Consider the following 26,406-nt stretch of genomic DNA (forward strand, 5'->3'; position numbering starts at 1 on the left):
GCTACCTGGCCCCTGAAGGTGCTATTTACCCTCTAGGACCTGTGAGTAATAAGCTTTGCATTTTCAAGTTCCCTTATGGTTATGCTGTGCATCTCACAAACATAAGAAGAACCCCAAAAGCCAGTCCAGCCACAACACTGGCTGCAGTTGAAGATATATCTCTGGAGACACCACAAGCAGTGGGGCCCCGGTGACTGCCCCAGGCATTCCTAGTCTCACAGACAAATCTGGATTCCAGTTCATTAGCTCCCATCAATAAAGTGCTAGAAAATCCATACCAGTGTATTCTGGCTTCCTTTGCCCTCACTCTCATTAATTTGTGAAAAATATTCCTGTACTTTAAATCACATTTATTAAATCAAATGGGGTACTAAATTAAATGACAGCGTGTCTCTCTAAAGTAAACACTAGAGAATTAAGAGAAAAAATCATATTTCTTAAGACTATGCTGTTACAAGCTAACTTAATTAATGAAATGAATTGTACCATATATTCATTACTTTAAATTTCTTATAAGAACAAAGGATAATTTCATAAAAGAAGAAACCAAAGGCCATGTTAACACAGTTCAACTGAAATAGCTTCAGTGAAATATTATTGTAAATTACTTTTCCTGCTCTTCAAGACACAGCTTTGAAATTTCATCCTATAGGATTGAATCATTCCTTCATTTATATCAATAATAACCACCCATTTTTTTTCAGCACCTACTATATGCCAGTCACTAGACTAATTACTTTTATACAATTTTATTATTTTCTCATTCAATGCTTATAAACCCTATATGAGATATATTATTACCACTATGTTATACATGAAGAAACATACTCTGAGAAGTTAAGTAGGTTGCTTTGGTCATATCACTAGTTTTAGAGCTGTTATTAAAATTAAGTACAGTCTAATTTTAATTTATTGAACTCGGCTACTCCATTGATGACACCTGTTAAGATATGTTTACCTAACTTCTCTCATTCTGAGGACTTAACCAGTGATCCAGAAATAATTCCAAATACTACTTTTTAAGAAAGGTGCCATTTCTACCCTTTCCTATTTGATGTAGGGATGGCAGGAAGAAGGAAGCACTAGAATATCAAACGTTGGTGAGTTGTGGCTATCATATCTCAGCTTTCCTCTTGAGTGGGAATGGATTAAATTGGCAAGACTAGCTAAGGACATGTATGGAACTTGGATTTATATTATTCTGGAGTATGGTTTCCAAAGATGAGTGAGGGTCAGGGCTATGAATTAAATGAAGGTCTGATCTTGTCATTAACGAGATCAGATCAACAAGTTGCTGGATGAGATTAAGCAGCAGCAACTCTGAGAAAGAAGTTTCTCAACAAAGCAGGGTTTATTGATGGTGAAAAAAATGTGCCAAAGTGTTAGCACTTTCACTACACACTAAGAAGGAAGCCCCCAAACACCATCTGTGATACTTGGTAGAGGAAAATGTAAGCCAAAGGCAGAGGAAACCATAATTAGAAAATATTCCTGTTGAGTCTCAGGCTATCAATCCTCTAGCCCTCCACTCCTACTCATGGCTTAAAATCTAACAGAAGCTCCCGAAACTCATCCACAGGAAAATAACATCCTATCAACTCAGCCTGCAGTGAGGGAAAGAGCAGGCTTAAATAGATTTCTTGCCACTGAAGAATTTAAAAGAGAGAAAACAAAAACAAAGGGAAAAAGCAAACTAGAGCAACCTGGACTCTTTAAGAAGTTCTATCACACAAGAACAACTAAATTTTCACTTACAGGAGGAAAGATGAGATATTAATGCTGGAAAAATATCTAAAGAAAGAGAGAAATTTCAAATAGCATCAACATGCTGACCCAATAAGTTAAATAGATATGATTTTTATAAAATACAATATAGACAGTAATATGGTGAAATCATACCTAAAAAAGAAAGGTGACTTAGTGGCTAACAAAAATTTAAGTGGAACCAAATGAGATTAGAAAGGACTATTTAAAATAAAAGTAGATTAAAATAATATATATTCTCCAGGTCCCTCCATGTTGTCTCAAAGGGTAAGAGATCATTCTTTCTTACAGCTGCATAGCATTCCATGGTGTAAATGTGCCAGCTCTTTTTCCACTCATCTACTGATGGGCACTTGGGCTGTTTGTAAATTGTGCTGTTATGAACATAGGGGTGCATAAGTTCTTTGTGATCAGTATTTCGGGTTCCTTAGGATATATTCCTAGAAGTGGGATCACTGGGTCAAATGGTAGTTCAATTTTTAATTTTTTGAGGAACCTCCCCACTGTTTTCCTTAGTGGCTGCCCCAGTCTGCATTCCCACCAGCACTGCGCTAGGGTTCCCTTTCTCCACACCCTCGCCAGCACTTGTATGTTGATTTGTTGATGGAGCCATTCTGACAGGGGTGAAGTGATACCTCACTGTGGTTTTAATTTGCATCTCTCTCATGGTTAGCGACTTTGAGCATTTTTTTGTATGTCTCTTGGCCATCTGTATGTCCTCTTCGGAGACGTGTCTATTTAGGTACTTTGCCCATTTCTTAATTGGATTGTTTGTTTTCCTTTTGTTAAGTTGTATGAGTTCTAAATAAGCCAGTCAGAGAAAGACAAGTGTCACATGATCTCACTCACAGGTTGAATCTAATGACAAAATAAATTGATGAACAAAATAGATCCAGAGACATAGAACCATGGAACAGACTGATGAATCTTAGAGGGAAGGTGGGGGTGGGAAGAGATTAACCAAAGGACTTATATCCATATATGCATAACCCATGGACACAGACAAAGGTGTGGTGAAGGCCTGGGACGGGGGGCAGTGGAGGGTAGAAGGGGCCTAAGGGGGAAAAAAGGGGGCATCTGTAATACTTTCAACAATAAAGATAAATTTTAAAAAGTTCTCAGCATTTTAATTAAAATTAAAATAAGAACATAAAAAATATATATATATTCAATATAAACAACAAAATCAGAATTATCAGTTGACCACCCTCAATAACATCAAAAAAGTAGTAAACAATTTATATTTGAGAAATATAGCAGAAAGTTGTAGAAAAGGGAAAATATAAATACAAGCATTTAAAATAATAAATCAGACTATTATAAAAGACCAATAAAGGCAAAGCTATAACTTATAAGACTGGTCTGTATAAATATCAGAGCCCAATAACTTCTATAATTAAATGTTTGCAGTTTAAAAAATTTCATACCCTTTTTTTTAGTGTTTCTACTCTTTCTTAATTCATATTTCAAACTTAGTAAGTTTAACTATATTAGCCTAATACATTACCTATGACATTACAATAGATGTAAACATTAAATAGAAGTGATTTTCTTTTTTATAAAAACATTTTTTTATTTTTCAGGACATGTACAGTACCCAACACTTTTATTTTAAATGTGCAAAATTACATTGACTACAATTCACATTAAGAGAATAGTGCTACAATTACTGAGGCCATTTATGTAATAGAGATATGAGATAGATATCCTTCTGGAATGTGGAATTCAGAGATCAAAAAAGAAGACACAGATATACAAAAATAATAATACAACCGGGAATATGAGAAAAAAATAGAAGCTGATAACACTCAATATTTCCCTGTGTAAATGTGCTAAAAAGTTATGTCCAAATATAAATTGCCAAAAATAAATAAAAATAAGAACAGTTGAATAAAACAAAATATCTAGTGGAAACTAACTCTCAAAGACGCTTGGCTTATTTATTTATACCCATGAAGAATTCCGATTTCTATGAAAGAGATGATTTTCACGCCATATTGACCCTGAAGAAACTTAGGTTGGTTACTCATTAACTGAAAAACACCATCAGAATTTTGATGCAAAAGCTTCGAAAATTACAACACAAGTAGTTACAGCCAAACTCATATTTGAAAATAAAAGCAATATTTTATCCATTGACTCAAAATTCTACTTCTGGGAATTTTTCCTGAAGAAATAATCAGAGGTAATAAATACATATTTGCATCCATATTTACCTCATGATATTACACGTGACGTATCTACAGAAAGGAGGCATCTCCTGTAAGGAGATGATAGAGTTCTAGCCTATCACTACCCCACCCACAGTACCAAGAATCCAAGGACCCTGTAAACAAGAAACGAATTCCTGTCTATACTGTCCATCCTTCTTTAGGTGCCTTGGTCATCAAAAGGGACCAGAGTTATGGATTTGATTCTCATTGCATATTTAAGAATTTACTTTATATAACTAAACTAGTTATTTCTTTTCTACAGAGAGTGTGGGTCTTACGCTATGCTATGGAAATAAGAAGAAACGTGCTCCTCCCAGGCAACTGCGAGCAGTTCTACATGACTAGAGCTCAGAGGAAATGACGGGCGTAGCAAGAGATGACAAGAAAGAGCTGAGAAAGGAACTCGTCAGATGTGCCAAAATCCACCAAGTATCCAAAACCTAGCAGTAAAATTCAGGGGACTGGAAGTGAGGGATGGAAATTTAAAAAAATAAACAACTAAACAAGCATAAAAAAATGAGAGAGGCCTATATGCGTCAATGATTATGTGTTATTATACCGAAGACCATCATGAACTTAAATCAGTCTAAGGTTCCAAGAGAATGCGAAAGAGGACAGACAGAAGTGTCAGCTTGTCAGGGTCACGTTTGGATCAGAAACCAAAGTGCAGCTAAGCCTCCTCTGCTTACCCGTGAAACTGCTGTCCCCTTCAATTATCGGCCAACCCCCAGGATATCTGGGGGTCTCCCAAATCCACAGTGTTCCTCAGGCTTCTGCTTCTTGCACCGTGATCATTCAGTTAGTTCACATTTTTTGGGCTCTGAGCTGCAGCACTAAGCTGTCACACTGGCTCTACTGAGACGGCCACCACCCTGCCTGGGACATGACCCACATTTTACTGCTCCCGTCTTCACGTTCGCTCTACTCCAGCCATGCCTTTCCCGTTCCTGACAATTCCACCGTCAGCCCAAGCCGCCTCTCAGCCTTCCGTTGCCCGTAGCTTGACTGACTTCACCAACATCTGTCACTCAGACTTTTCCTACAAGGTAACTAGAGAACTGCTCTACCACCTTGGGACCCGGGCATCTGGAAGATTCCCATGGCAGAGGGCTACATATGTAGGTCCCTTGGGTTCACACATAGTTCTTTACAATCGGGAGCTCAGCAGGTGTACTCATTCCCACCCTTCAGATGAATTATCCTTTTTGGAGAGATTTAGGACTCACAGGCCCTTTCTCTTTATTTTCCTTCCCTTTCCTCCCCCCTCCCCCTCCCTCCCTCCCTCCCTCCCTCCCTCCCTCCTTCCTTCCTTCCTTCCTTCCTTCCTTCCTTCCTTCCTTCCTTCCTTCCTTCCTTCCTTCCTTCCTTCCTTCCTTCCTTCCTTCCTTCCTTCCCTTTCTCCCTCTAGCCTTTCCAGCTTCCCACCATCTCTCGCCTTCCCTCATACATTTTCTAGTTCAACCTATATTCCATTATACGCATGAATGTGCCTAGTGGTGTTTACAGTTAAGTGCCTTTAACAGAGATCTATGATGTCCAATTAAAATCCGTAAGTGCATATTCATACTTCAGCAATTTTCAACCTTTTCCATTTCATGGCACACATATACTAATTACTAAAATTCTGCAGCATACCAAACAAACATATATTTTGCCAATCTGACTAAAACAAAAATAGGTATAATTTTGATCCCTTCACACCAGACAGCTAATTGTTATACTGGCTGTTGTGTTTTTTTTTTTTAATTCGACCATGGAAAAGAGGTCAGTGCCCTGGATGAAACAGTTAGGTATTTCATTTTCTAAAATTCTTGTGGCACTCTAGTGTGCCTACTGCAGAACACTGGTTGAAAATCACTGGCATACTTAATTCCAGTTTTAACTTCATATCAGACAACTACATGCCTCTGCTCCAGCATACTCAGTCCATACAACATGTGCATTGTCTGGATTTCATTTGGATTTGATCCTGAAGTGTGATGACAGCAACTGAAAAATTGAAATGTGTAGTAGCATGCTTATATCTACTTATAACTAGTCTGACCTTAAAACGGAGGCTGGATTTTTATGACTAGTTTGGAGACTAATCAAGGGACTATTACAGCAACACAGGAGAAACGAGATGTATTCTACAGCAGTATGAAGATGAAAGTAAACAGAAGATACATTCAGGAGGCAGAATGAACAACACTTAATAAAAACCTTGTTGACATTTATTAACAGAAAGAAAACTACAAAGTGTCAAATAGTATTTGCAATATGCTTCATATTCTTAATATGTTCTCATATTTAACAATTTTTTACATTGTTTCTTTTCCTCTGGTTTAAATTGCTATTGGTTGCACTTCTCCTTTCATAACTAACAAAGGCTACCAGCCTAGCAAGTTTTGCTCAGTGGTTTTTTAAAGCATCTGCCTGCAGACTGAAGGGTCTCCGTTTGATTCCAGCCAAGGGCATGCACCTCGGCTGCAGGCCTGCGGGAGGCAACCAAGCGCTCTCTCTCTCAAACATCATATTGATGTTTCTCTCTCTCTCCTCCCCCTTCCACTCTCTCTGAAAAGCAATGGACAAATATCCTCAAGTGAGGATTTAAAAAAAAGGCTACCACTATTTTTATTCCCTTAATTGTAACCTTCTCTTTCCCTGATATATAATCAATCACATTCTTTAAAACATTTTTGCAAAAAAATTTTAATTATTTCACCAGTATGGATACATAATTTTCCCTATGGACATCCGTATTTCTTTCTCATAATGTCTACTGTTTATTTCCTCCCCACTATAAGGTATTGCTTAAATAATTTATTTCTTTTAGTTATAGATCCTAAATGCAATTTCCTCCACTGGATATCCCATTTGTTATGCCATTTTTTTCACACCTATTATATATGTGTGTATATATATATCCATATTTTATATCATTATCAATTTAGATTTACCTTTGTGGGTACATGTGCATGCACATACACATTTTTCCTATTCTAGTCGGTTTTATATTTAGTAAGAATGTTAATTTTCTTTATATAGATGACGTGAATGATAGGTTTTCTGAATCTTTGAATACACATAAATATTTCTCTCACTAACCAATATGTGGTAGTCAGGTATAATATTTGGGGAAGGCAATATTTTCTCTCAGTAGTTCTTAGATGTTTTCCACTGTGTCTGAGGCTATAAATGCTATTTCACTGTATTGAAGCTACCTGTATTACAAATAAACAATGTGGTGCCACTCTGATTGTTTTTCTTTTGTAAGTAAATTGTCTTTTCTGCCTTGAGGCTTGATAGATATTTCTCTATCCATCAATCTAGCTTGGATGGAGCGCCTTTTCAATATGCAGACTCAGTTCTTTCTCCAACTCAGAGAAATATTCTGCACCTTGATTAATTATTGTTTTTCCTCCATATGTTCTTGTTACTCCTAGAGCTGCTATCATTCACATGTTACATTTCCTTGATCTATATTCCAAGATTCTCAACTTTCTTCATCGTGATTCATTAACTAATTCATCCATTAAGTCCCCAACAAATAATTCTTAGCTCCCACTGTATAGTTATTTTTCTAGGCACTATGCATATTTCAGTGAACAAATTCCTTTTCCTCATGAGGTTCATCTTGTATTGGGAGAGGTCACGGTAAAGTGGATAAGTGGTTGCTATTTTTTTAAAGTTTGCCAGGGACAGCTTCATGGGCAAATTTCTATTTCATAAGACCAGAAGAGTTTAGGGTTAGAGTCATGTATGCACATAAAGATAAAAGCAGATCTTCATTTCTTTATTTTTTTCTTTACTTTAAAATACTTCTTTCATGGAAATATTATAGATTTCCATAATTTGGGACAGCATTTTGTTTTAAATTTTCAACTAAATTATTTAATTGAAAAGTATATTTTCTAGCTGCAGTCCTGGTGTGTAGGTATATGTCTGTGCTCTCTTGAATCTCTTCACTTATTTTGACTATAGTTATCTAATTTAAGTTGTCCTCTCTCTCTTCCAGAAACTCCAATACCCTCAAGTTGCATTTGTTTAATTTTAACTAATTTTATTTATTTAATTCTCTGGCCTCTCTTGCATGAGATAGTTTTCTTTGCTAACTCATGGGTCACAGGTCTTGTTGCTACAGTATCCTAAGCGGGGCATCCTTCAGCTAATAGAGGTCAACTGGACCAAGAAAGCTGACAGGCTCTCCGTCCCATCCTGAGGGCCAATGACCTGGCCTCTCTCTAAGATATCACTGAGAATATCCCCACTCTCTGCAGCTGAGGGGCTTTCGTCCGTCCATTCAGAATTTAGTTGATTCTTTCTGGCAAAGGGGACATGAATACAAAGTGGGCTGATTTTGACTTACCCTCAAATATTCAAAGTATTTATACTGATTAAGTATTCAAAGATTTTCTTGGTTGGTATTCCTTATGCTAATTTACAAATATTTACCTAGCTCACAGAGCACAAAAAACCTGCATAAATGGTTTTTAAGATAGTCAGAGAGCTAAAACCTGACTCATTTTGGTTGCTCAAGGTGTCCAGCAATGTGAAATACAGAGATGGGGGAAAAGCCTTTTAGATCACCATGCTCCTTTGATATTCAAATTATAGTTACATTTTGGAAAAAAAAAAAAAGGCTATTTTTTTTATAATAAGCATGGAAGTATTAGGAAATGAGGAATATTTTTGTGATACTGAAAGGTGCTAAATAATGAAGATGTTTTAAGGTGTCATTTTCAGTTGTAAAAAGGAGATTATATATAGAGAAGCAGCGTATACCTAAAAAGATGCATATAGGGAAGAAAACAAAGATAATGGAAATAATATATGTTAGTGGAAAAGGTTGGAAAAAACACACGTGCTCTCCGTTTCCCCCCCTGAAATTATTTCCTGTAACTGTCTTAAATTCATCTCTATTATGAGGTTGGATTATTCCATGAGGCCAATATTTATTATACATTTGACTTGACTCTCTTTCTTGGCAAGAGTACCAAAAACTTTGTTCAGTGACTTATGGAATACATGCCACTGATCTTAGTAATAAGTGTCAGGCTCTGTTGGGGACACTGCATTGAAGAAACCAGGGTAATGGCAGCAAGACCAGAGCTAAATCCCATCATCAGCATTTTAGTAAATACAGCAATTCATGTAATATAGAAATGGTGTATTATTTTTATTTTTAAAGTATAGAGAAGTCACCAAATAAAATGAAAATCAGTGAAAATATATAGTATATTTTAAATATAATTTAAAAATGTTTTTCAAGCTCGGCCGGGTGTGGCTCAGCGGTTAAGCGTCGACCTAGGATCCAGGCGATCAGGGTTCGATTCCCGGTCAGGGCACATGCCCGGGTTGTGGGCTGTAGCCGATCAATGACTCTCTCATCATTGATGTTTCTATCTCTCTCTCTCCCTCTCCTTTCCTCTCTCTGAAGTCAATAAAGATATATTTAAAAATATATATATATATATTTTTCAAAATATCAAGGAAACCATAAATTTAATAAAGTTCAAAATTAAATGTGCAGTGTAATTATAACATAAATGAATGCTGGAAAATTATTAAAGTAATGTATTAGAATAATGAAGGAAACATCCATAAAATAAAAGGAATTGGGGACTGAAAATTGATTCTATCTGATTTTTTAAAAGAGGCAGCTTCAAAGACAGAATGGCACCAGTGTCCCTTTGGGATAGGGAGTGTATTCTTGCTTAAAGTTTCCCAGCTGCTGAAATAGCTTTTTCAAACTCTGTATTATTCTAGGAAATGAAAAGGAGATAGTTACAAAGTAACTCCAAACAGTTTTCTCTGGTGCTATTGTCTTGAAATACTCCCATCACTTGTCTGAAGACTTGGAGGGGGTTTTTTATACTTTTTTTTTTTTTTTCAGGGCTCGAACCATTCTGAGTGAGTAATAAGTTTTATCTTAATGAACATTGTGGCTTGCTTTTGTCTTCTTTTGGTTTGATCGTGTATCGATAGGGATTCTGCTACAGAGTTCCCTGTATCAATTTCAGTACTGTCATGTACCTATTCCACTTCTTGAAAAAACAACAACTTTGCGATAAATAGGAACTTACCCTCACAATAGCAGCTTTGTGATGCCACTATATCCTTACTTACAGCGACTTGTATGGGCACACACAGATGTCTAGGCTTAAAGACTACTCATTTCATCAATTTATCTTTTTGGCATAAACTGGGCAACTGAGTGACTGGATCTCAAGATATAAGTGATTCATATTTTTTAGTTCTTTAAACCTTATAATAAAATTAATAGACCCAAAGATCTGTATTTTGGTAGTAACATTTGCACGATATACTTCAATTCTAGAATACAGAAAGCCAAAATTGTAAATATTAAAATAGAAAATTCTTTATCTTACTGTACATTAGACTGTGGGGCGGGGGGAAATTGTAAACACATAAAACTATAATAGCAGATAGTGGTAAGTGCTATAACATAAATAAATAAAATAAAGTCAGGTTAAAATGAAGAGAGTAATTGAGAAGAGATATTTTAGAAATGCTTGTCAAGATCGACAGGAGAGACTCCTTTTTGTTTTTTAATATGTCTTTATTGATTTCAGAGAAAGGGAAGGAGAGGGAGAGAAAGATAGAAATATCAATGATGAGAGAGAGTGATTGATCGGCTGCCTCCTGCACGCCCCCTACCAGGAATCGAACCCACAACCCAGGCATGTGACCTGACCAGAAATCGAACCTCGATCTCCTGGATCCGAGGTCGATGCTCAACCCCTGAGCCAGGCTGGATGGGAAGGAGGCTTCTTTAAAAGATGTTTATCTGAACAAAAGCCTGAATGAAATGAACATCAAATTATTGTAGTTTCTGGCAATAAACTACAGAAACTACAGAATAAACAAGGGGGACATTGTAGGAAATGATAGTGAAAAGATAGGCAGGAGCAAAAGATGGCTAGGCTTACAAGCATTTTGAATACTTCAAATGTTTTTTATTAAAAATTTTTAATGTTGACGTTATTGCTTGTGTCCCCTCCTTTGCCCACCCCTTCCCACCCGTCTCCCCCTCCCTTGGCCTCCCCAAACTAAATGTTATGGGAACAAACCCACTGAATGGCAGTAGAGGGGAGTAACATGATTTTAATACATATATTCTTTTGTGTGGAAAAGAGATGATAAGAAACAAACCATCTCAAAATTTTTTATCTGTAACTTTCACTATATAAGAAGATGACAAATCTGTCTTCTTGCTTCTCTGGACAAAACTACAGAGTTATATATACATATAATTTGTTTATATATGTGCGTATGTATATGTGTGTAATATATATATATGTTTTTCTCTTTAACCTATACAGTATATCCTTATAAAAATCCTGTATACTATCAATTCAATTTTAAAAGCATATCCATAATCCAGCCACTTCTAACCATGTCTCCCCTCCCGTTTTGCTCCGTGTCTATCTCTTGTCTTGGTTACCACATTAACTCCTAACAGGTCTCTCTACACCTATTGTGCAGCTGTAGAGTTGCTTTTCTACACAACAGCCAAAGCATCGTTTTAAAATACGGGATACTATTACTAATTTACCAAAAACCCTGCCATACTTCCTATTTTACTTAACGTGAAAATCGAAGATGTTCCAGTGGTTCGTGTGCTCGACCCCCTGTTCCCCCCCTTCCCACTCCTCCCCTTGCTTTCTGCAGGCCAGGTGCGCTGGTCTCCTTAGCGTGGCCTGAACAGGACGGGGTTTGCATTAGGCGCTCCCTCTGCCGCAGACAGTCCTTATCTAGGGGACTTCAGGGCGCACCATCTCACTGAAATCGCCACCCGAACATTAGCTTTCTGAGCGAGGCCTTCGTTCCTATTCCACCTATGCCTGGGTGAGCCGTCAAAGCAAGGAGATCCAAGGGAGGGCTGCTGAACTGTTCCCGATGGCAATTTCTGGTGGCTCGACAAGAGTGTTAAGGTAAATGATAAAAGTGTCAGAAGCTCTCCCATGATACGCATTTATGGGAGGGCTTGAAGGACGGCCGATGGACAAGAAGTAGGGTGAGAGAGAGAGAAACAAAAAAAAAAATCAAAGATAAGTCTAAAGAACACTGACAGAAAAGCACATTTATTCAGGGATTGAATATCAACCCCTAATTTGGAATATGTTAGGTTTAAGATGCCACATCAGATAGGCATGGAAATAGAGGCAGGCTTCCCTGGTGGGATGCAAATTACACAGGTTTGGTGTTTTCAGGTTAATAGAACATAGAAAGAGATATGGAGCTTTAGCGTGAACATACAGGCATGCTTTGTAAAAACGAAAATAAGAACCTGCCAAGGGTGAGGGACAATAGGGGGCAAGTGCAGTCTAATAATTAGGGGTGCTGTTGGTTATAGAGAAAACATTACATAATTTTGGTGAGAGAGTATGTGGGTGAGTGAGCTTGAAATATATGTTGATGAGAGAGTGGAAATGTCTAAATCAACACGTCGGAAGGTGCTCAGCTACAGATCATGATAGATTATCAGATGTCACCATGATCAATGAACCAGGAACAGGAGGAAGAAAAGTAATTGTTAAAACAATTGTCAAAGAATTTAAGCAACCAAGGTGGGTGGATCTGCAAGCTAGACATAGAAGTCATCAGAAAGATGACCAACAGTGGTAGAGAAACGGACGGCAAGCCAGTTGCTAACACCTCTTTAGCAAGGAAGGGCAGGAACTGAGAGAAGGGGAGATCCTTGGAAAAGGAGCACTGGGGGGGAGCAACGGAGTCAGAGAGCAAGCGACGTCGCTGATGTCATTTGCTAACAACGGGTAGGCTCTACAAGAGGACCCAGAAGAACGCTCTGGACATGGTAAGAAGGGCAAGGCCTACACACTCTCTCACCAGTTGTCCCCAGGTTGTGGAAAGAAAGGAAGGTAAGCAAAAAAAGACTGGTATTGGAGAACTGGCTGCTGAAAAAATGAAATCCTGAAGGCACACTGGACGAGTCCTGGATATTAAGAAGTGTTTGACACTGTACAGAGAATTATGGGGCTAAAATTCAGTTGATCAGTTACGTCCTTGAGCACATAGAGATTACATGGTGTTAATTTGACCTTTTATGTACACAGGTCTGTACTAACTTCTGTCACAATGTTTTATTATTTATTACTTGCAAAGGAATTAATAGGGTCAGGACTAATGGGAAAAGTTATACTAATGTGAGCATATGTTCTCAAAATGAGGCACTTAGGGGACCAGATCTGAGGATGACTTCTGTCACCTATAACAGTCCCAGAAAAATATAAAATTATATTAATAGTAGCAGAAGATACTCTTGATGAGGAAATCCCGACAGTGTCCTAGATATTTTCAATAGTCTATAGTTAACAACCAGAATATGAAATTATAAAAACTATATTTAAACTTTAACGACACATTTTGTTTGTTAAATTTTAGAATGATTTATTCAAAAGGAAAAGTTAGCCTTACAAATACGGCTATGGATTTCAAGGAAAGAAAAATGGAGCTGCTCAGCTTTTGAGCTAATTAACTCAGAGAAATTGGTGTCCTGTTAGTTGAAAATTACTGAGTGACCAAGTAGACATATTTCATTAATTAACAAATTCCTCACTCAAATGTGTGATTGTTATTTTTAAAAGCAGTTTTCAAAATAATGTGAAAATTTAACTTTATTATATGTGGAAGGAAATATGTCGGCCTATGCAAATTCTGTGGTACAATGTTTTATTTCAAAGTCACAGTGAATGCTTCATTAGGTTTACTTGTGACACAAACTGAAAACCTTAACTCTACCCACAGCTGATATGGGGAGGCATCACACGGACTAAGGAAATGTTGAAACCGACTTGAGAAAAATATAGTATGTTAATGCATTGAATTGACACTTAAGCAGGGCAAACTATAATGCAATTCAGTGACTAAGAAACAGGAGAGGAAAATAACAAGCTGAGAGAATAAGACAGAACATCATTTTCCCATGAAATATCTTAGAATTTGAGTGGAGAAAATAAAATATTTAGAAGCAAAAACCTATGTATCACAGAATTTCTGTTTTTAGACATAATATTTATATATTTCCAATATCTAGTTTTTGGTTATCCAGTTTTCTCCTTGATGATGAAATTTAAAAGAGAAGCCTTCTAGACAACCAGAATATTGCTATTAATAAGGGCCAATAAAAGCATCATACTTAATTAATAATAAAATAAATATTATATATGAATGCATATTCACTCATATTTATACAATTCTATACATATTTTTTTAAAGTTGACCACTTTTCAAAGTAGATTCATTAAATACAAGCACTATAAGACTCAGAACTAGAAATTATAAAGTCAGTATTTTAAAAAAAGGATAATAATTGGATTTATTGGTAAATTAATATAAGACTGAATGTATATATAAATTTGACTAGATGGGTTAAAACTTTCAATATCTTGAGAGAATGATAAAGTTTCATTCTCTTCTGAAAATATAACATTTTTAAACCTTGTATTTAGGTCCCTTTAAAATTGATGAAAATACTATCCATTGTACATCTGTGATGTGTATACATGTTCTAAGTTTCTTTTCAGTGCGTTTTAAGTCTTTCCTGTACTGCAGATTTTAATTTTCTGCTTTTGTGAATATTCTAAAATGTAAGCCTATTTATTGCCTTTCAGTAATGCCCAACAGAACTTCCTCTAAGCAGCCACATAAAAGTCAAGCAAGAGTAAAAAGTACAAATTATATTTCTTAATGGCATGAGGAAATATCTATAAAGCTATTTATGATGAACTAAAATTGTAGGCCCAGATAACTAGGTCACTTCTGTCATTTAAAAATGGGTAATTTTTAACACATTCTTATTTAAATCAAGCACTGTTTCCTAAAAAGTTTGCCTCAAGACCCTACCTGAAAAATTTTAGCTGAGGTCTGTGCGTTGAAGGAAGAGATGGTTACCCTATATTTTCAAAATATAATGTTAACACTGCATATGTATAATACAAATCATACTGTGGGTACTTACATTTATCTCTTTTTCTAGACCTTCAAATATTATTCAGTTACCCTAAAAAATCACCAATCTAAAACAAAATATGTTTTCCAACTCTATGCACAAATTATGTATGAGAATTTTTAAAATATTTATTCAAAATCAATACCACAATTAAACAACCAAAAAAAAAAAAACCCACATTAAACACTTTCTACCATAACTTTAAATAGAATACTATATCATTCAATAAAATTTAAGCTTAGAACAGTTCTTAAAAATTCATACATTTTTATTTAATAAAATAAGAAATTAATCCATTATACCTGCAATGATCATCTTTCTCATAGTTCATATATGTGCCATTATTCTTGCAGGGAAATGAGTCATGTGGTGTTTGAAGTCTCTTCCAAAGCTTGCCTGTAAATAGTGGTGAACATATGCATATGGTAACCTAGGAAAAATTAAAATGTATTTTTTTATTAAAGTTTTTAGATATTTCAAAGATAATGAAAAGATTAAAATGTGGAAATTATTTTCATAAGCATGTAGTGGAAGTTCTCTGTACAACATGGAATATTTTATTTTCCAAAATGATAAAACAATGTCTCCCATTCAAACACCCTTGCCAACTAAGCAATTCAACACTCCTCCAATTGAGAGTTGGGGACTATATTTCTCCCACTTGAATGTCAGAAATTTCTGACTGTAGAGAAAGTGATGCTCTGGGGCTTTCAAAGCTAACTTTTTTTTTTAAAAATCCTCAACTGAGGACACTTGTTCCACTGGTTTTCAGAGAGCGGAAAGGAGAGAAAGAGAAACATATCGATTGGCTGCCTCCCGCACATGCCCAAGGCCTGGGGTCCGCCTGCAACCGAGGTACATGCCTTTGGCCCTAATCAAACCTGGAACTTCAGTCTCAGGGGCCATGCTCTAACCATTAAACCAAACCAGCTAGGGCTCAAGTTAAATTTAAAAGGCCATACCGGTCAGTCTAATTGTCTTGGAACCCAGTCCCCAAGCCATACAGGGCAGTTAGATTTAAGGTTCTGGCTAATGGCTCTAGTTTAGATCTAAATATGAATTCATATTATTAACTCAAATATGAATATTACCAAAATAAAAGATGATGTTTGGGAATTATTTCATTATTTTCTAATATTATTTATTTAAATGTTAAATTTAAAAGTTAGAATTTAAAAATATCAAATAATGAAAAAACAAAAAAATTAAAAGCAATAAATAAAACATTTACAAAATTACATTGTTTACAAGGGACAATTCTGGTGCAAGAGTAAAAATAAAATTAAATAGTGCTTTTAGAATTGGGGTTTCTATTTAAAATGGGAAAAATTAAACAAAAGAAGTAGATTTCTTGATTTTCCTGAGTTTGAAAATGTATAATAAGTTAATGAAAAGTATAAACATTTGTACTTTTGAAATAGTTTGGTAACTGTAAAAGAATGTTTTTAAACCACTCTCCTGTATGTGAGATTCAGACTTACATTTGAAATATCATTGCAGTCATCACCATTCTGACATGGTATTAATGAACACTTATTGACATCAGTTTCACACTTTTGATTGAGAAATCCTTCCAGGCACTCACAAATGTAAGCAGAGCTTTTGCTTTGGCCAATTCTCCTTTTCCAACACGACAGAGAAACACAAAGTTCCATTGACTCTTCACAGAATGGACCTTAAAAGATCATACACACAAAAAAGAAAATATGAACATAGATATGTAGCAAAACTTAGGATAGAAAAAAATCTCTAGAGCTCATGGAATCATTTTACCAGATTTTTCTTGGTATAATTTATATATCATAGGATTCATCCATTGCAAATCAATAATTCAATAACTTTTGTAAATGTGTAGAGTTATTCAACCATCGGGACTACCCAGTTTCAGGTCATTTTCATGATCCAAAGAAGAGCTCTTTTATGGTGACTCCATTCCCAACTCCATTCCCAGGCACCATTAATATTCTGCCTCTACAGATTTGCCTTTTCTGGGCCTTTTATATAAATAGAATAGTACAATATCTCGTCTTTTGTGATTGCCTTCCTTTGCTTGTCACAAAATTTTTGAGGATTTTTCATGTAGTATCATGTATCAGTGCTTTGTCGCTTTTACTGCCAAAGAGTAATGCACAATGTATACAACATTTTGCTTATTCATTCATCAGTCAATGAACATTTGGGTTGTTTCCACGCTGTACCTTTTTACTGAGATATAACTGACATTTAACATTATATTAGTTTCAGTTGTACAACATAATAATGCAAATACTGAGAAATGATCATAAGTCCAGTTAACATTCATTATCACACAGAGTAACAATTTTTTTCTTGTGATGAGTACTTTAAGATTTATTTTCTTAGCAACTTTTATAATTAATGAATTCATACACAAATATTTGGTATATATATGTGTATATATATATAGATCTGTATATATACATATATAGTTATATGTGTATATCTATCTATATATATAGATATATACATAGTTATATATAGATCTCTATATTGTATATATATAGATCTATATATACATACAGTTATATATGTGTATATATATCTATATATTGTATAGGCCTATATACCTATCCATGTGCAATGACACATTGTCTGGATAAATCGAACTTGATAGTACATTCTGAAATTGGGTGGACATCTAACTTTCTCCTTTTTTCTTTGAAGTTCCATATAAAGTTTTGTATGAGCTTGTCAATTTCTACACAAAAGCCACCTGGAATATTAATAGGGATTTCAATGAATCAATAAATAAAAATTAGGAAGAATTACCATTTTAATATTACGGAATTCCAATCAATGATTATGCAATATTTCTGCATTTGTTTAGATTTTTTTTCACGTCTCTCAGTAATGTTTTGTAGTTTTCTGCTAAAGCCTTGCATTCAATGAATTAAACTGATACCTAAGCATTTTACCCATCTGATACTATTGTAAAGGAAATTGTTTTCTTTACTTTTGACATTTTGTTGTTCATAGATAGAAACACAATTACCTCTTGTATATTATCTTGCATCACCTAAACTTTATAAACTCAATTATTGCTCCAGTAGTTCTTTTTTGGATTCCTTAGGGTTTTCTACATATGAGATTATGGCATTTGTTAAAAAATATAGTTCGACTTCTTCCTTTTCAGTCAGTTTTTTCTTACATATTCTATTCTTCCTATCAAACAGTCTGGAACACCCTGTATGATGCTGACTAGAAATAGTGAAAGTGGCTCTCGCTGTCTTGTTCTCATTCTGAGGGCAAATTTGCCAGCCTGACGTCATTTGTGTGATGTTAACAGGACAATTGTCACAGATGCTGTTGATCAGCTTGAGAGAGTTTTGTTTTCTTTCTAATCTCGTTAGAGTTTTTTATAATAAATGCATGTTAGGTTTTGTCAAATGGTTTTTCTGCATCTGTTGAGAAGATGATGTGGTTTTGCCCTTCCTGCTAGTAATACAGTGAATTTTGTTAATTAATTTTCAGATGTTAAACCAATCTTGTGTTCCTGGAAAAACATCCCACTTTGTCAGAGTACAAAAATATTTTATAGGTTATTTAATTTGGTATGCTCATATTTTGAAGTTTTTCAATGTGTATTCATAAGTGATACACACACACACACACACACACACACATATATTAGTTTTCTTATCTTGTGTCATTGCCTGGTTTTGGTATGAGGGTAATGGTGGCCTCATAAAATGTGTTCTCTTCTATATTTTTGTACAGTTTATACAGATTTGTACTAATCCTTTAAATATTTTGTAAGTTTGTCTAGATTTTCTGTTTCTTCCCTTTTTTTAATTCTAATCCTCACCTGAGGATACTTTTCCCCATTGCTTTACAGAGAGGGTGGAGGGAAAGGCAGAGAGAAACATTGGTGTGAGAGAGACACATAGATTGGTTGCCTCCTACACATGCCCCAAGCATGGCTGGGGATGGAGCCTGCAGCCCAGGCACACGCCCTTGGCTGGACTTGAACCCAGGACCCTCCAGGCCATGGGCCAATGCTCCAACCAGTGAGTCAAACCAGCTAAGGCTTTCTATTTCTTCTTGAGACAGTTTAGTAATCTGTACCTTTCTAAGAATTCGTCTGTTTCACTTAAGGGGTATAATTTGTTGGCATATGGTGTATATAGTTTTTTCCTTATGATCCTTTGCATTTTGAATGGTCGTTAATGATGTCCTCACTTTAAATCCTGGTTGTGTTAATTTTGTGTCTTCTCTTATTTTCTCTTGGGCAGTCCAACTAAAGATATGTAAATTTTGTTTTTCTCAAAGACAAGATCTTGTTTCATCAAATTTGCTCATCAGTTTCAATGATGATTTTTGATCTAATATCACCATTTCCTTTCTTTTGGGTTCTGTTTGCTCTTTTTTGAGTTACTTTAGGTAGAAGCTCAGGATATTGATTTGAGAGCTTTCTCTTTTTTAATGTAGGAATTTAGATCTACAAACTTCCCTCTAAGCACCGATTTAGCTACGTTTCATAAAGTTTCATATGCCGTGTATTTAATTGTAATTTCTTCTTCAACTCAAGTTATTTTAAAAATTTGTTTAACTTCCAAATATTTGGCGATGTCTCAAAACTTTTCTGCTGTTAATTTCTAATTTAATTCTGTTAGGACTGGAGGGCATATATTGTACGATTTTAGTTTCCTTAGACTGACTGCGACTGTTTTACGACATGGCCATTTGTTTATATATTGTCTGTCATCAGCAGAGCTGAGTAAGTGCATGTCTGGCATTGATGCAATGTGAAGGTGAGTGTCTCCTTCAAGTTGTGTCCTGGGAGAGTCACTTGCCTCCCTCTAGTCCCCACGCTAAGATCATGTGAACAGAATAAAGTAGTGATATTAAGGCCCAAGTCTGGGAGTTCTTCTGCAGATTTCATAACATCTGCATCAACATGTTTCATTGCGTAGTTGAGAGGCATTAGTTAGAGTGTGTTCAATATGTTGTCATTAAGCACATCATAGCATCAATAAAAAGTACCTGCAGCAGTGACCTGACAATCCTCCCCATGTCTGTTAAGTCCTAAATTTCAAAAGGAAATGTACTCTGTTATTGTTAGCTAAAATAGGGATTTAGACAATGTGTACAGACATGTTAGGGAGATCTGAAGGAGGAAATATCTGACTTCCTGCTAAAAAGGACAACCTGTCCTCCAGAAATCATCTATTGTATTTGTATTCAAGTACATAAACTTGTCAAACAATTCCTATATAACCCTAGACTCACAAGTATACTTGTTTATTAGGGGGGAAAAGCTTTATATGCAACTCATTCATTATTATGTGAACAGAAGCATGAAGAAAATTTAGCTACGAAAGATTAAGTTAATTAGCAATAGCATACAAGCCAAAAAAGCCCTACTTAAAAGATATGCTGTTAATTGATTTGAAGTTTGAATTGTGTGCTGAATTCTAAAATATAAAGACATAAAAGCAGCATAAAATGTTAAGTGACCACACCATTGGGATTATTATATTAAAATAATTCAATCTCTTATTTCAGGATATTAGTACATGAATAATTATTTTGATCACACAAAGAAGATTGAATGTGTTTCTCAATGCTGTGGTGCATTAACATATTATCTTATTAAATAATTAAATTTAGAGAATGTCATTCAATTATATTTAAGACAAATGTTAGTAAGAAATTGTTTGAATGATACCACTTTATATGTATGGAATGCTTGACATTTCCATAGCGCTTACGTCCACACTTTTTTGATAAAATCCTTAAGATAAACCTTGAATTTATAAAAGGCCATTATTATCAGTTTTATATTTGAATTTTCTTTTAAGCAAAAAGCTAATTTTACTAGAAGTTAAGCAACTTGCAATATATCACACAGTTGGTTGATTAATGCCAGATTACTAATAAAAATATGTGCATCCCACATAATCCTATTATAGCTCCATACTCTTTTCATTACAGCATATGCCCACACAAGATTAGTTCTGTAAAAAAGGTAGAAAACTCAAATATAATTTGATTGTTAGCAATAGTACAATATTCCTACTCTAAGATACAGCATTGTGCTGTCTAGCATTATAAGTAGAACATAAAAAACACACAAAATAAATAACATAATTATATGGCTTCTTCTGCAAACAAACAAAAATTCTCCATATGTAAAAATACACCTTTGTGGATATTTGTCATGGCAGTTTCCAATGTAATCCATGGAGTAAAATAGTGAACAGTGAAATGTGCATTTTTTAGCATTTATTTTGAAATAACACACATAAAATTGCAAAGGTAGTGTTAAGTTGTTCTAGGTACAGTTACATCTTATACAACTATAATATAATATCAAAACCAGGAAATCAACATTGGTACAATGCGTGTATAGTTCTATGTCATTTTATCTGATGTGCAGATTCAGGTAACAACCACTTCTATAAAGATACAGAATTATTTCATCATAATAAAGATTTGCTTTATGGTATCCCATTATATTTTCACTTGTTTGTTTTCCCCTTACCATTTTCATACACCAGCAACCATTACTTTCTTCTCCATGTCTAAAGATTTGTCATCTCAATATTGTTATATTAGTGGATCCACCGCACAATATGCGGTTTTTTAAAACTTTTTTTGTTTTTTTGTTTTTCACTTATGATGCCCTTAAAAAACTTGAAGTTCTATGGACTTAGCTTTACTCTGGGAAATTAAAAGGAAACGTTTGTACAAACTTGGTGCAAAGTAGCATGGGATAGGGGCACAGAATCAAAGGGACCAAAAGTGATACACCAAATAAGGAAGAAGGAATCGATGACAGGGTAGCCAGCTGTCACCTCATTAGTGACAAGCAGACTGGTTTTTGGAACACTGCAGCAGAGACAGTAAAGCTCACCTCTTATTCCAAAGTCTACCTGAACTTCCTTTATGTGTTGTATATATTCTAGCTAATGGCAACTTGTTAGCAATTCTGGGTGTCCAGTCAGTTCAAAGCCTTTGAGTGCTAACATCTCTCACTCTTTCACTGGCTGCCTGGAAATCACATGTTCTACTTGGTTTATATGAAGTATTCCAACACACTGGATTCCTGAGTCATTACTTAGGAAAAAAATCTACAATGCAGATACACCAGACTCCCAATGACTTTTGTGTGGGTAAGGAAAACATTGAATTAAGGTATATTTGTTCACTGAATATAATCCAGTCTAGCATGACAACTCTGAAATATTTTATCAAAATTGAGGTTCTGCTATAACAAGAACTTAAAACTTGTGAAATCAGCTTATTTGAGTGGTGGGCAGTGAGAAAACTTAAAAGGCTGCAAAAAGGATGATTCACATTACAAAGTATCACTTGCTGTAACTTGAGAAGAATTTGTTTGTTTATTGTTTTCTTAATCCTGACTGCAGGATATTTTTTCCATTGATTTTTAGAGAGAGAGAAGGAAGGAAGGAAGAAGAGAGAGAGAAACATCCATGTGAGAGTGACACATCAATTGGTTGCTTCCCACATGCTCCCCAACGGGGGCCAAGGACCACACCTGCAACCCAGGCACTCGCCCTTCACCAGGAATCAAACCTGCAACCCTTCTGTGCATGGACTGACGCTCTAACCACTGAGAGAACTGGCCAGGGCACTTGAGAAGAATTTTAATCTATGCTTATTAGACAGCTATAGCAGGAAAGGTTAGAAAACACCAATTTAGTAGAAGGTTTTAGTTGCTATTTACTGCTTTGTCAAGACAATGTATAAAATAGATATACTGGGGACTACCTTCAAGCACAAAGAAAAGAGTGTATATATTGCAAATATTGGGGAACTATATTAGAAATAAAAATGAAGCACAAATATTTGTGGGCATAGATTGGTGTGGCCTAGAATATATGAGGTATGTTTCTATTTCTTCATTTTATTAATGTATTTGTATGAGTCACTGTGTGAAAATAAATCTCTTTATATCAAAATACAGGGCAAATTAAAAAACCTGTTCAGTATAAAAAGAAATACTAAAGAGTAAATGCAAAGGCAGGTGATGCAACTTTGATTCTAAACTTCTTAAAATACTAAGGTCCATGTTCACTGCCAGATGATGATGAATCTGAAAAAAGTGCTACATTTGGTTTTGTTATTTTTGATATGGGCAGTCACAAAAAATAGAAATAAATCATGCAAAAACTTCAGGAAAGCACACTATAGTATTTTTAATCTCTAAAAAAAATAGCTATTTGTTGGAACAATTAAACAATCTAAATTTAAAAATAGTAAATAGCTCAAAATGTGATTGAGAAAGAAAATAGTTTAAAGTTAGCATCAACAGGCCAGATTCTTCAGGGTTTTTTTTTTTAAATAACATAGACTTGTTAATTTTATTTCGATAAAAATTAAAGTATAAAAACTTACAAGTCATTATTAGTGATAAATAAGTAAATATAAATGAAAATGCAAACTTAGAAAACAATGAAGTATCAGTTTTTAAAATAATTAATGTGTGATACTGTCTTTCTAGAAAGAGTGGGGTTGAAGCAACAAATGATTCCTTTGTGGCTGAAATGCAAGTGGGCATCTAAGCCATCAATGTGTTTTACAGTGCATCATATACATTGTGTGTTTTAACAGTTTTTTAAAAATAAAAAGGTCATATATTTTATATTTACTCTGCAGTAAAAAGTATTATATATCTGCTATAAATTATATTACATATATTTTTCTCGACTGAATATTCCTCTTGGAAAGGAATATGGGAGTATCACTGAGGGAGAAATATAAAAATTGCTTGCTCATATCAGTTCCTTCTTATCAGTCAGTTGAATATATCTGCACATTATATGCATGTACGATGTATTTAGATAACAGAGCAATCTGAGTTAAGTAAGGTTTGGCATGATTTTTAAAAGACTGATTTCAAGTAGATTGTAGATGGCCAAGAAGAAAAGCGGAGACCAGTTTGTAGATTATTTCTGTATTCCAGACATAGAATCATGGGGACTTGGACTGAAATACTAACGAAAAAGTGAGAAAGATCAGACTCTAAATACATGTTGAAGACAAAGCCTGCTAGGTTTCTGATTAATTTAAAAGAGAAAAAAAGATAAGTCGATGTTTTTGCTTTGTCTGTTTTGTTTTATGCGAGCAACCAGAAACTGAGGTTCATTTCTTTTACTGATCTGAGATACATTTTACACACACAGGTGAAGATATCTTATAGGCAGTTGATCACAGTGATCTGGAATTTAAGGGCGAGGTCTGAACTAAAGATTAAGTTAAGATTTCCCGGTATATGTTTAATATTTACAACCAAGACTCTGGCTGTGTTTGCCAAAGGTATAAACACAGACAAGAGAGCTTTGAAGTTTAAATCTCGGGAGCATACCAATGTATGGTCGGGATCATAGACATGAAGCTGTACCTGAAAAGTGACCGAAAAGGGACAACCAGGGAGTAAGGACCCAGGCAGAATAAGAATGTGGTGTGCAAGAGGTTGGTGAAGACAAATTTCAAAAATACAAAATGTAACAAATGCTGCCAACAGCTAAAATAAGCTCAAGAGTTAGACTGAATTAATTAGCAAATAGGTTCAGCAAGGGGGATTTAAATAGCCATCGCTAGTGATGTTTTTATAGAATGGTGGGGATACACTTTATTTGCATGGGTCCAAGAGGGAGTAAGAACAATGTAGGTAACCCTTGGCTGTTCACAGTGTAGTCCCTGATCCAGAGCATCGGGATTTCACTGACACCGCCTTAGATATGCAAAATTTCTGAGCCCAGTCCAGATCCACTGCAGGAGAGCGATTTTAACCAGACTCCCAATGATTCCTAGGAAATTATAGTTTGTGAAACACTGGTCTAAATATCTCCTTTAAGTTTTATTTTACAAAGAACAACAATGTGAAATAACAACTAAGAAGGTTTTCAGGCGTTGTCAGAGCATGTTTGTGAACAAGTGGGATGGCTTGATTACAGGAGGGAAAAAGGATACTCTAGGCAAGAAAAAAGATGATTTCTAGAGTAATGTCTTGGTGTAAGTAAGAGAAAAACATGGGATCCTGTCCACAGGTAGAGGGATTAGCTGCAGGTAGAAAGAATCAGGAGAGAAGACTGTTATACAGGTAAGGATCAGTGGTATACAAGCACATCTCTTGTTCCTTACGGTATTGAAATTTGAAAGAAACACCTCAATTGGAGTGTGATGAAAGAGGTGGAGGCTTGAGGAGAAAAGATAGGTATGAAAAGGTTGTCAAGGATATTGAAAAAAAGAATGTACAGATTGTTAGACAGACATGGGCAGAGCAAGGACAATGGGCCACGTAGAGAAACTAGGGTACAGAAACTCACCAGGGCAGCAAGCCCTGGATGTCTAGCAAGAGGCAAAACTGGGAAAACAAGAACCTTGTCCCCAGGGTAATCTTTCCTCCCCCAGCATATCTCTGGTCATGCTGTTTAGATCCCCTGAACCTTTCTTCCCTAAAGATAACATCCAGCCTTCCGTTATATTTCAGCTCCAGGCCCAGAAAAGCAGCAAAAACAGACAGTGGCACCTGGCTGCCCCAGAACCAGCTATATTGACTAATGACCCCCAGCCCTGGCACCGACCAATCAGTGGAGACCACGATCCTACAAGAGTGCACCTGGGAAGCTGATGAATATTCTATTGAGACCCTCCCCGGAGACCTCCCCTAAGATTTCCACCTGCAAGAGAGAGACAAACAGGCTGGGGACAAAGGAACCAGTGCATGGTCCCCACCAAGGGACCATCTCCATCCCCCCTCTTCCCTCTGAGGGGACCCCATGAGATCTGCAACCAGGGAAGCAATGGGCAATGGAAGCTCATCCTGGGCTAACCCCTGAACCTGTCTCTAAGGCTCCTTCTCTCTCTGACTTCAGCCTAGGCTCTCCTGTTGCTTCTTCTACATTCCTCTTTGTCTCGCTGTCCCAAGGATATTTTTGCTGCCATCATGGACCTATACCCTTTGACTCAGTGCTGTTTAACCCTTTCCTTTGGATACCCCCACCCCCTTTTCCTTAAATAAATTAAATTTTTCTTTATTCACCCATCTGAGATGGCTATTTAGCCTGCCTGCATGCCACTGACAGTTAACCTTTCACAAATTATAGGAAGTTACTAACATTTCTGGTCAATTTATAGGAATTTTTTGAAATGAGTTAACTGCACTTAATATGAGACCAGGAAGCACAATCACATGTGTGTTTTACTGTAAAAAAAATATTCAGCTGTTTAAGTACAGGTGTGAATATGTTTAGACAAATATAACAGGTTTGGAATTTTGCAGAAGGGGAATGCAATTGAGAGAGGCAGTGATAAGAAATTTGAGGGCACAGGAAAGGAGTATAATGATGGGCCATACAATTTAATTGCATAAGAAGGAAATGATGTCATAGGAGTTAAGAAACAATAAAAATATGATAAAGGCTCAAAGTATTTTGGTTCTGTAAAAAATGAAGAACTCATATAATT

At 35.7% G+C, this 26,406-nt stretch overlaps 1 protein-coding gene across 1 annotated transcript in view; it reads right to left on the reverse strand.

Annotated features, from left to right (window-relative positions):
• Positions 1-26,406, reverse strand: part of EYS (eyes shut homolog) — a gene marked incomplete at both ends in the record, with an annotated part of 1,105,706 nt that overhangs the window by 1,018,848 nt on the left and 60,452 nt on the right. The window contains 2 exon segments of the mRNA XM_081140616.1: positions 3,715-3,830; positions 16,434-16,627. Of these exon segments, the coding sequence (XP_080996742.1) occupies positions 3,715-3,830; positions 16,434-16,627 (310 nt within the window).

Source organism: Miniopterus schreibersii, assembly GCF_964146895.1.
Source record: "Miniopterus schreibersii genome assembly, chromosome: 6".
Classification (NCBI taxonomy): Eukaryota; Metazoa; Chordata; class Mammalia; order Chiroptera; family Miniopteridae; genus Miniopterus; species Miniopterus schreibersii.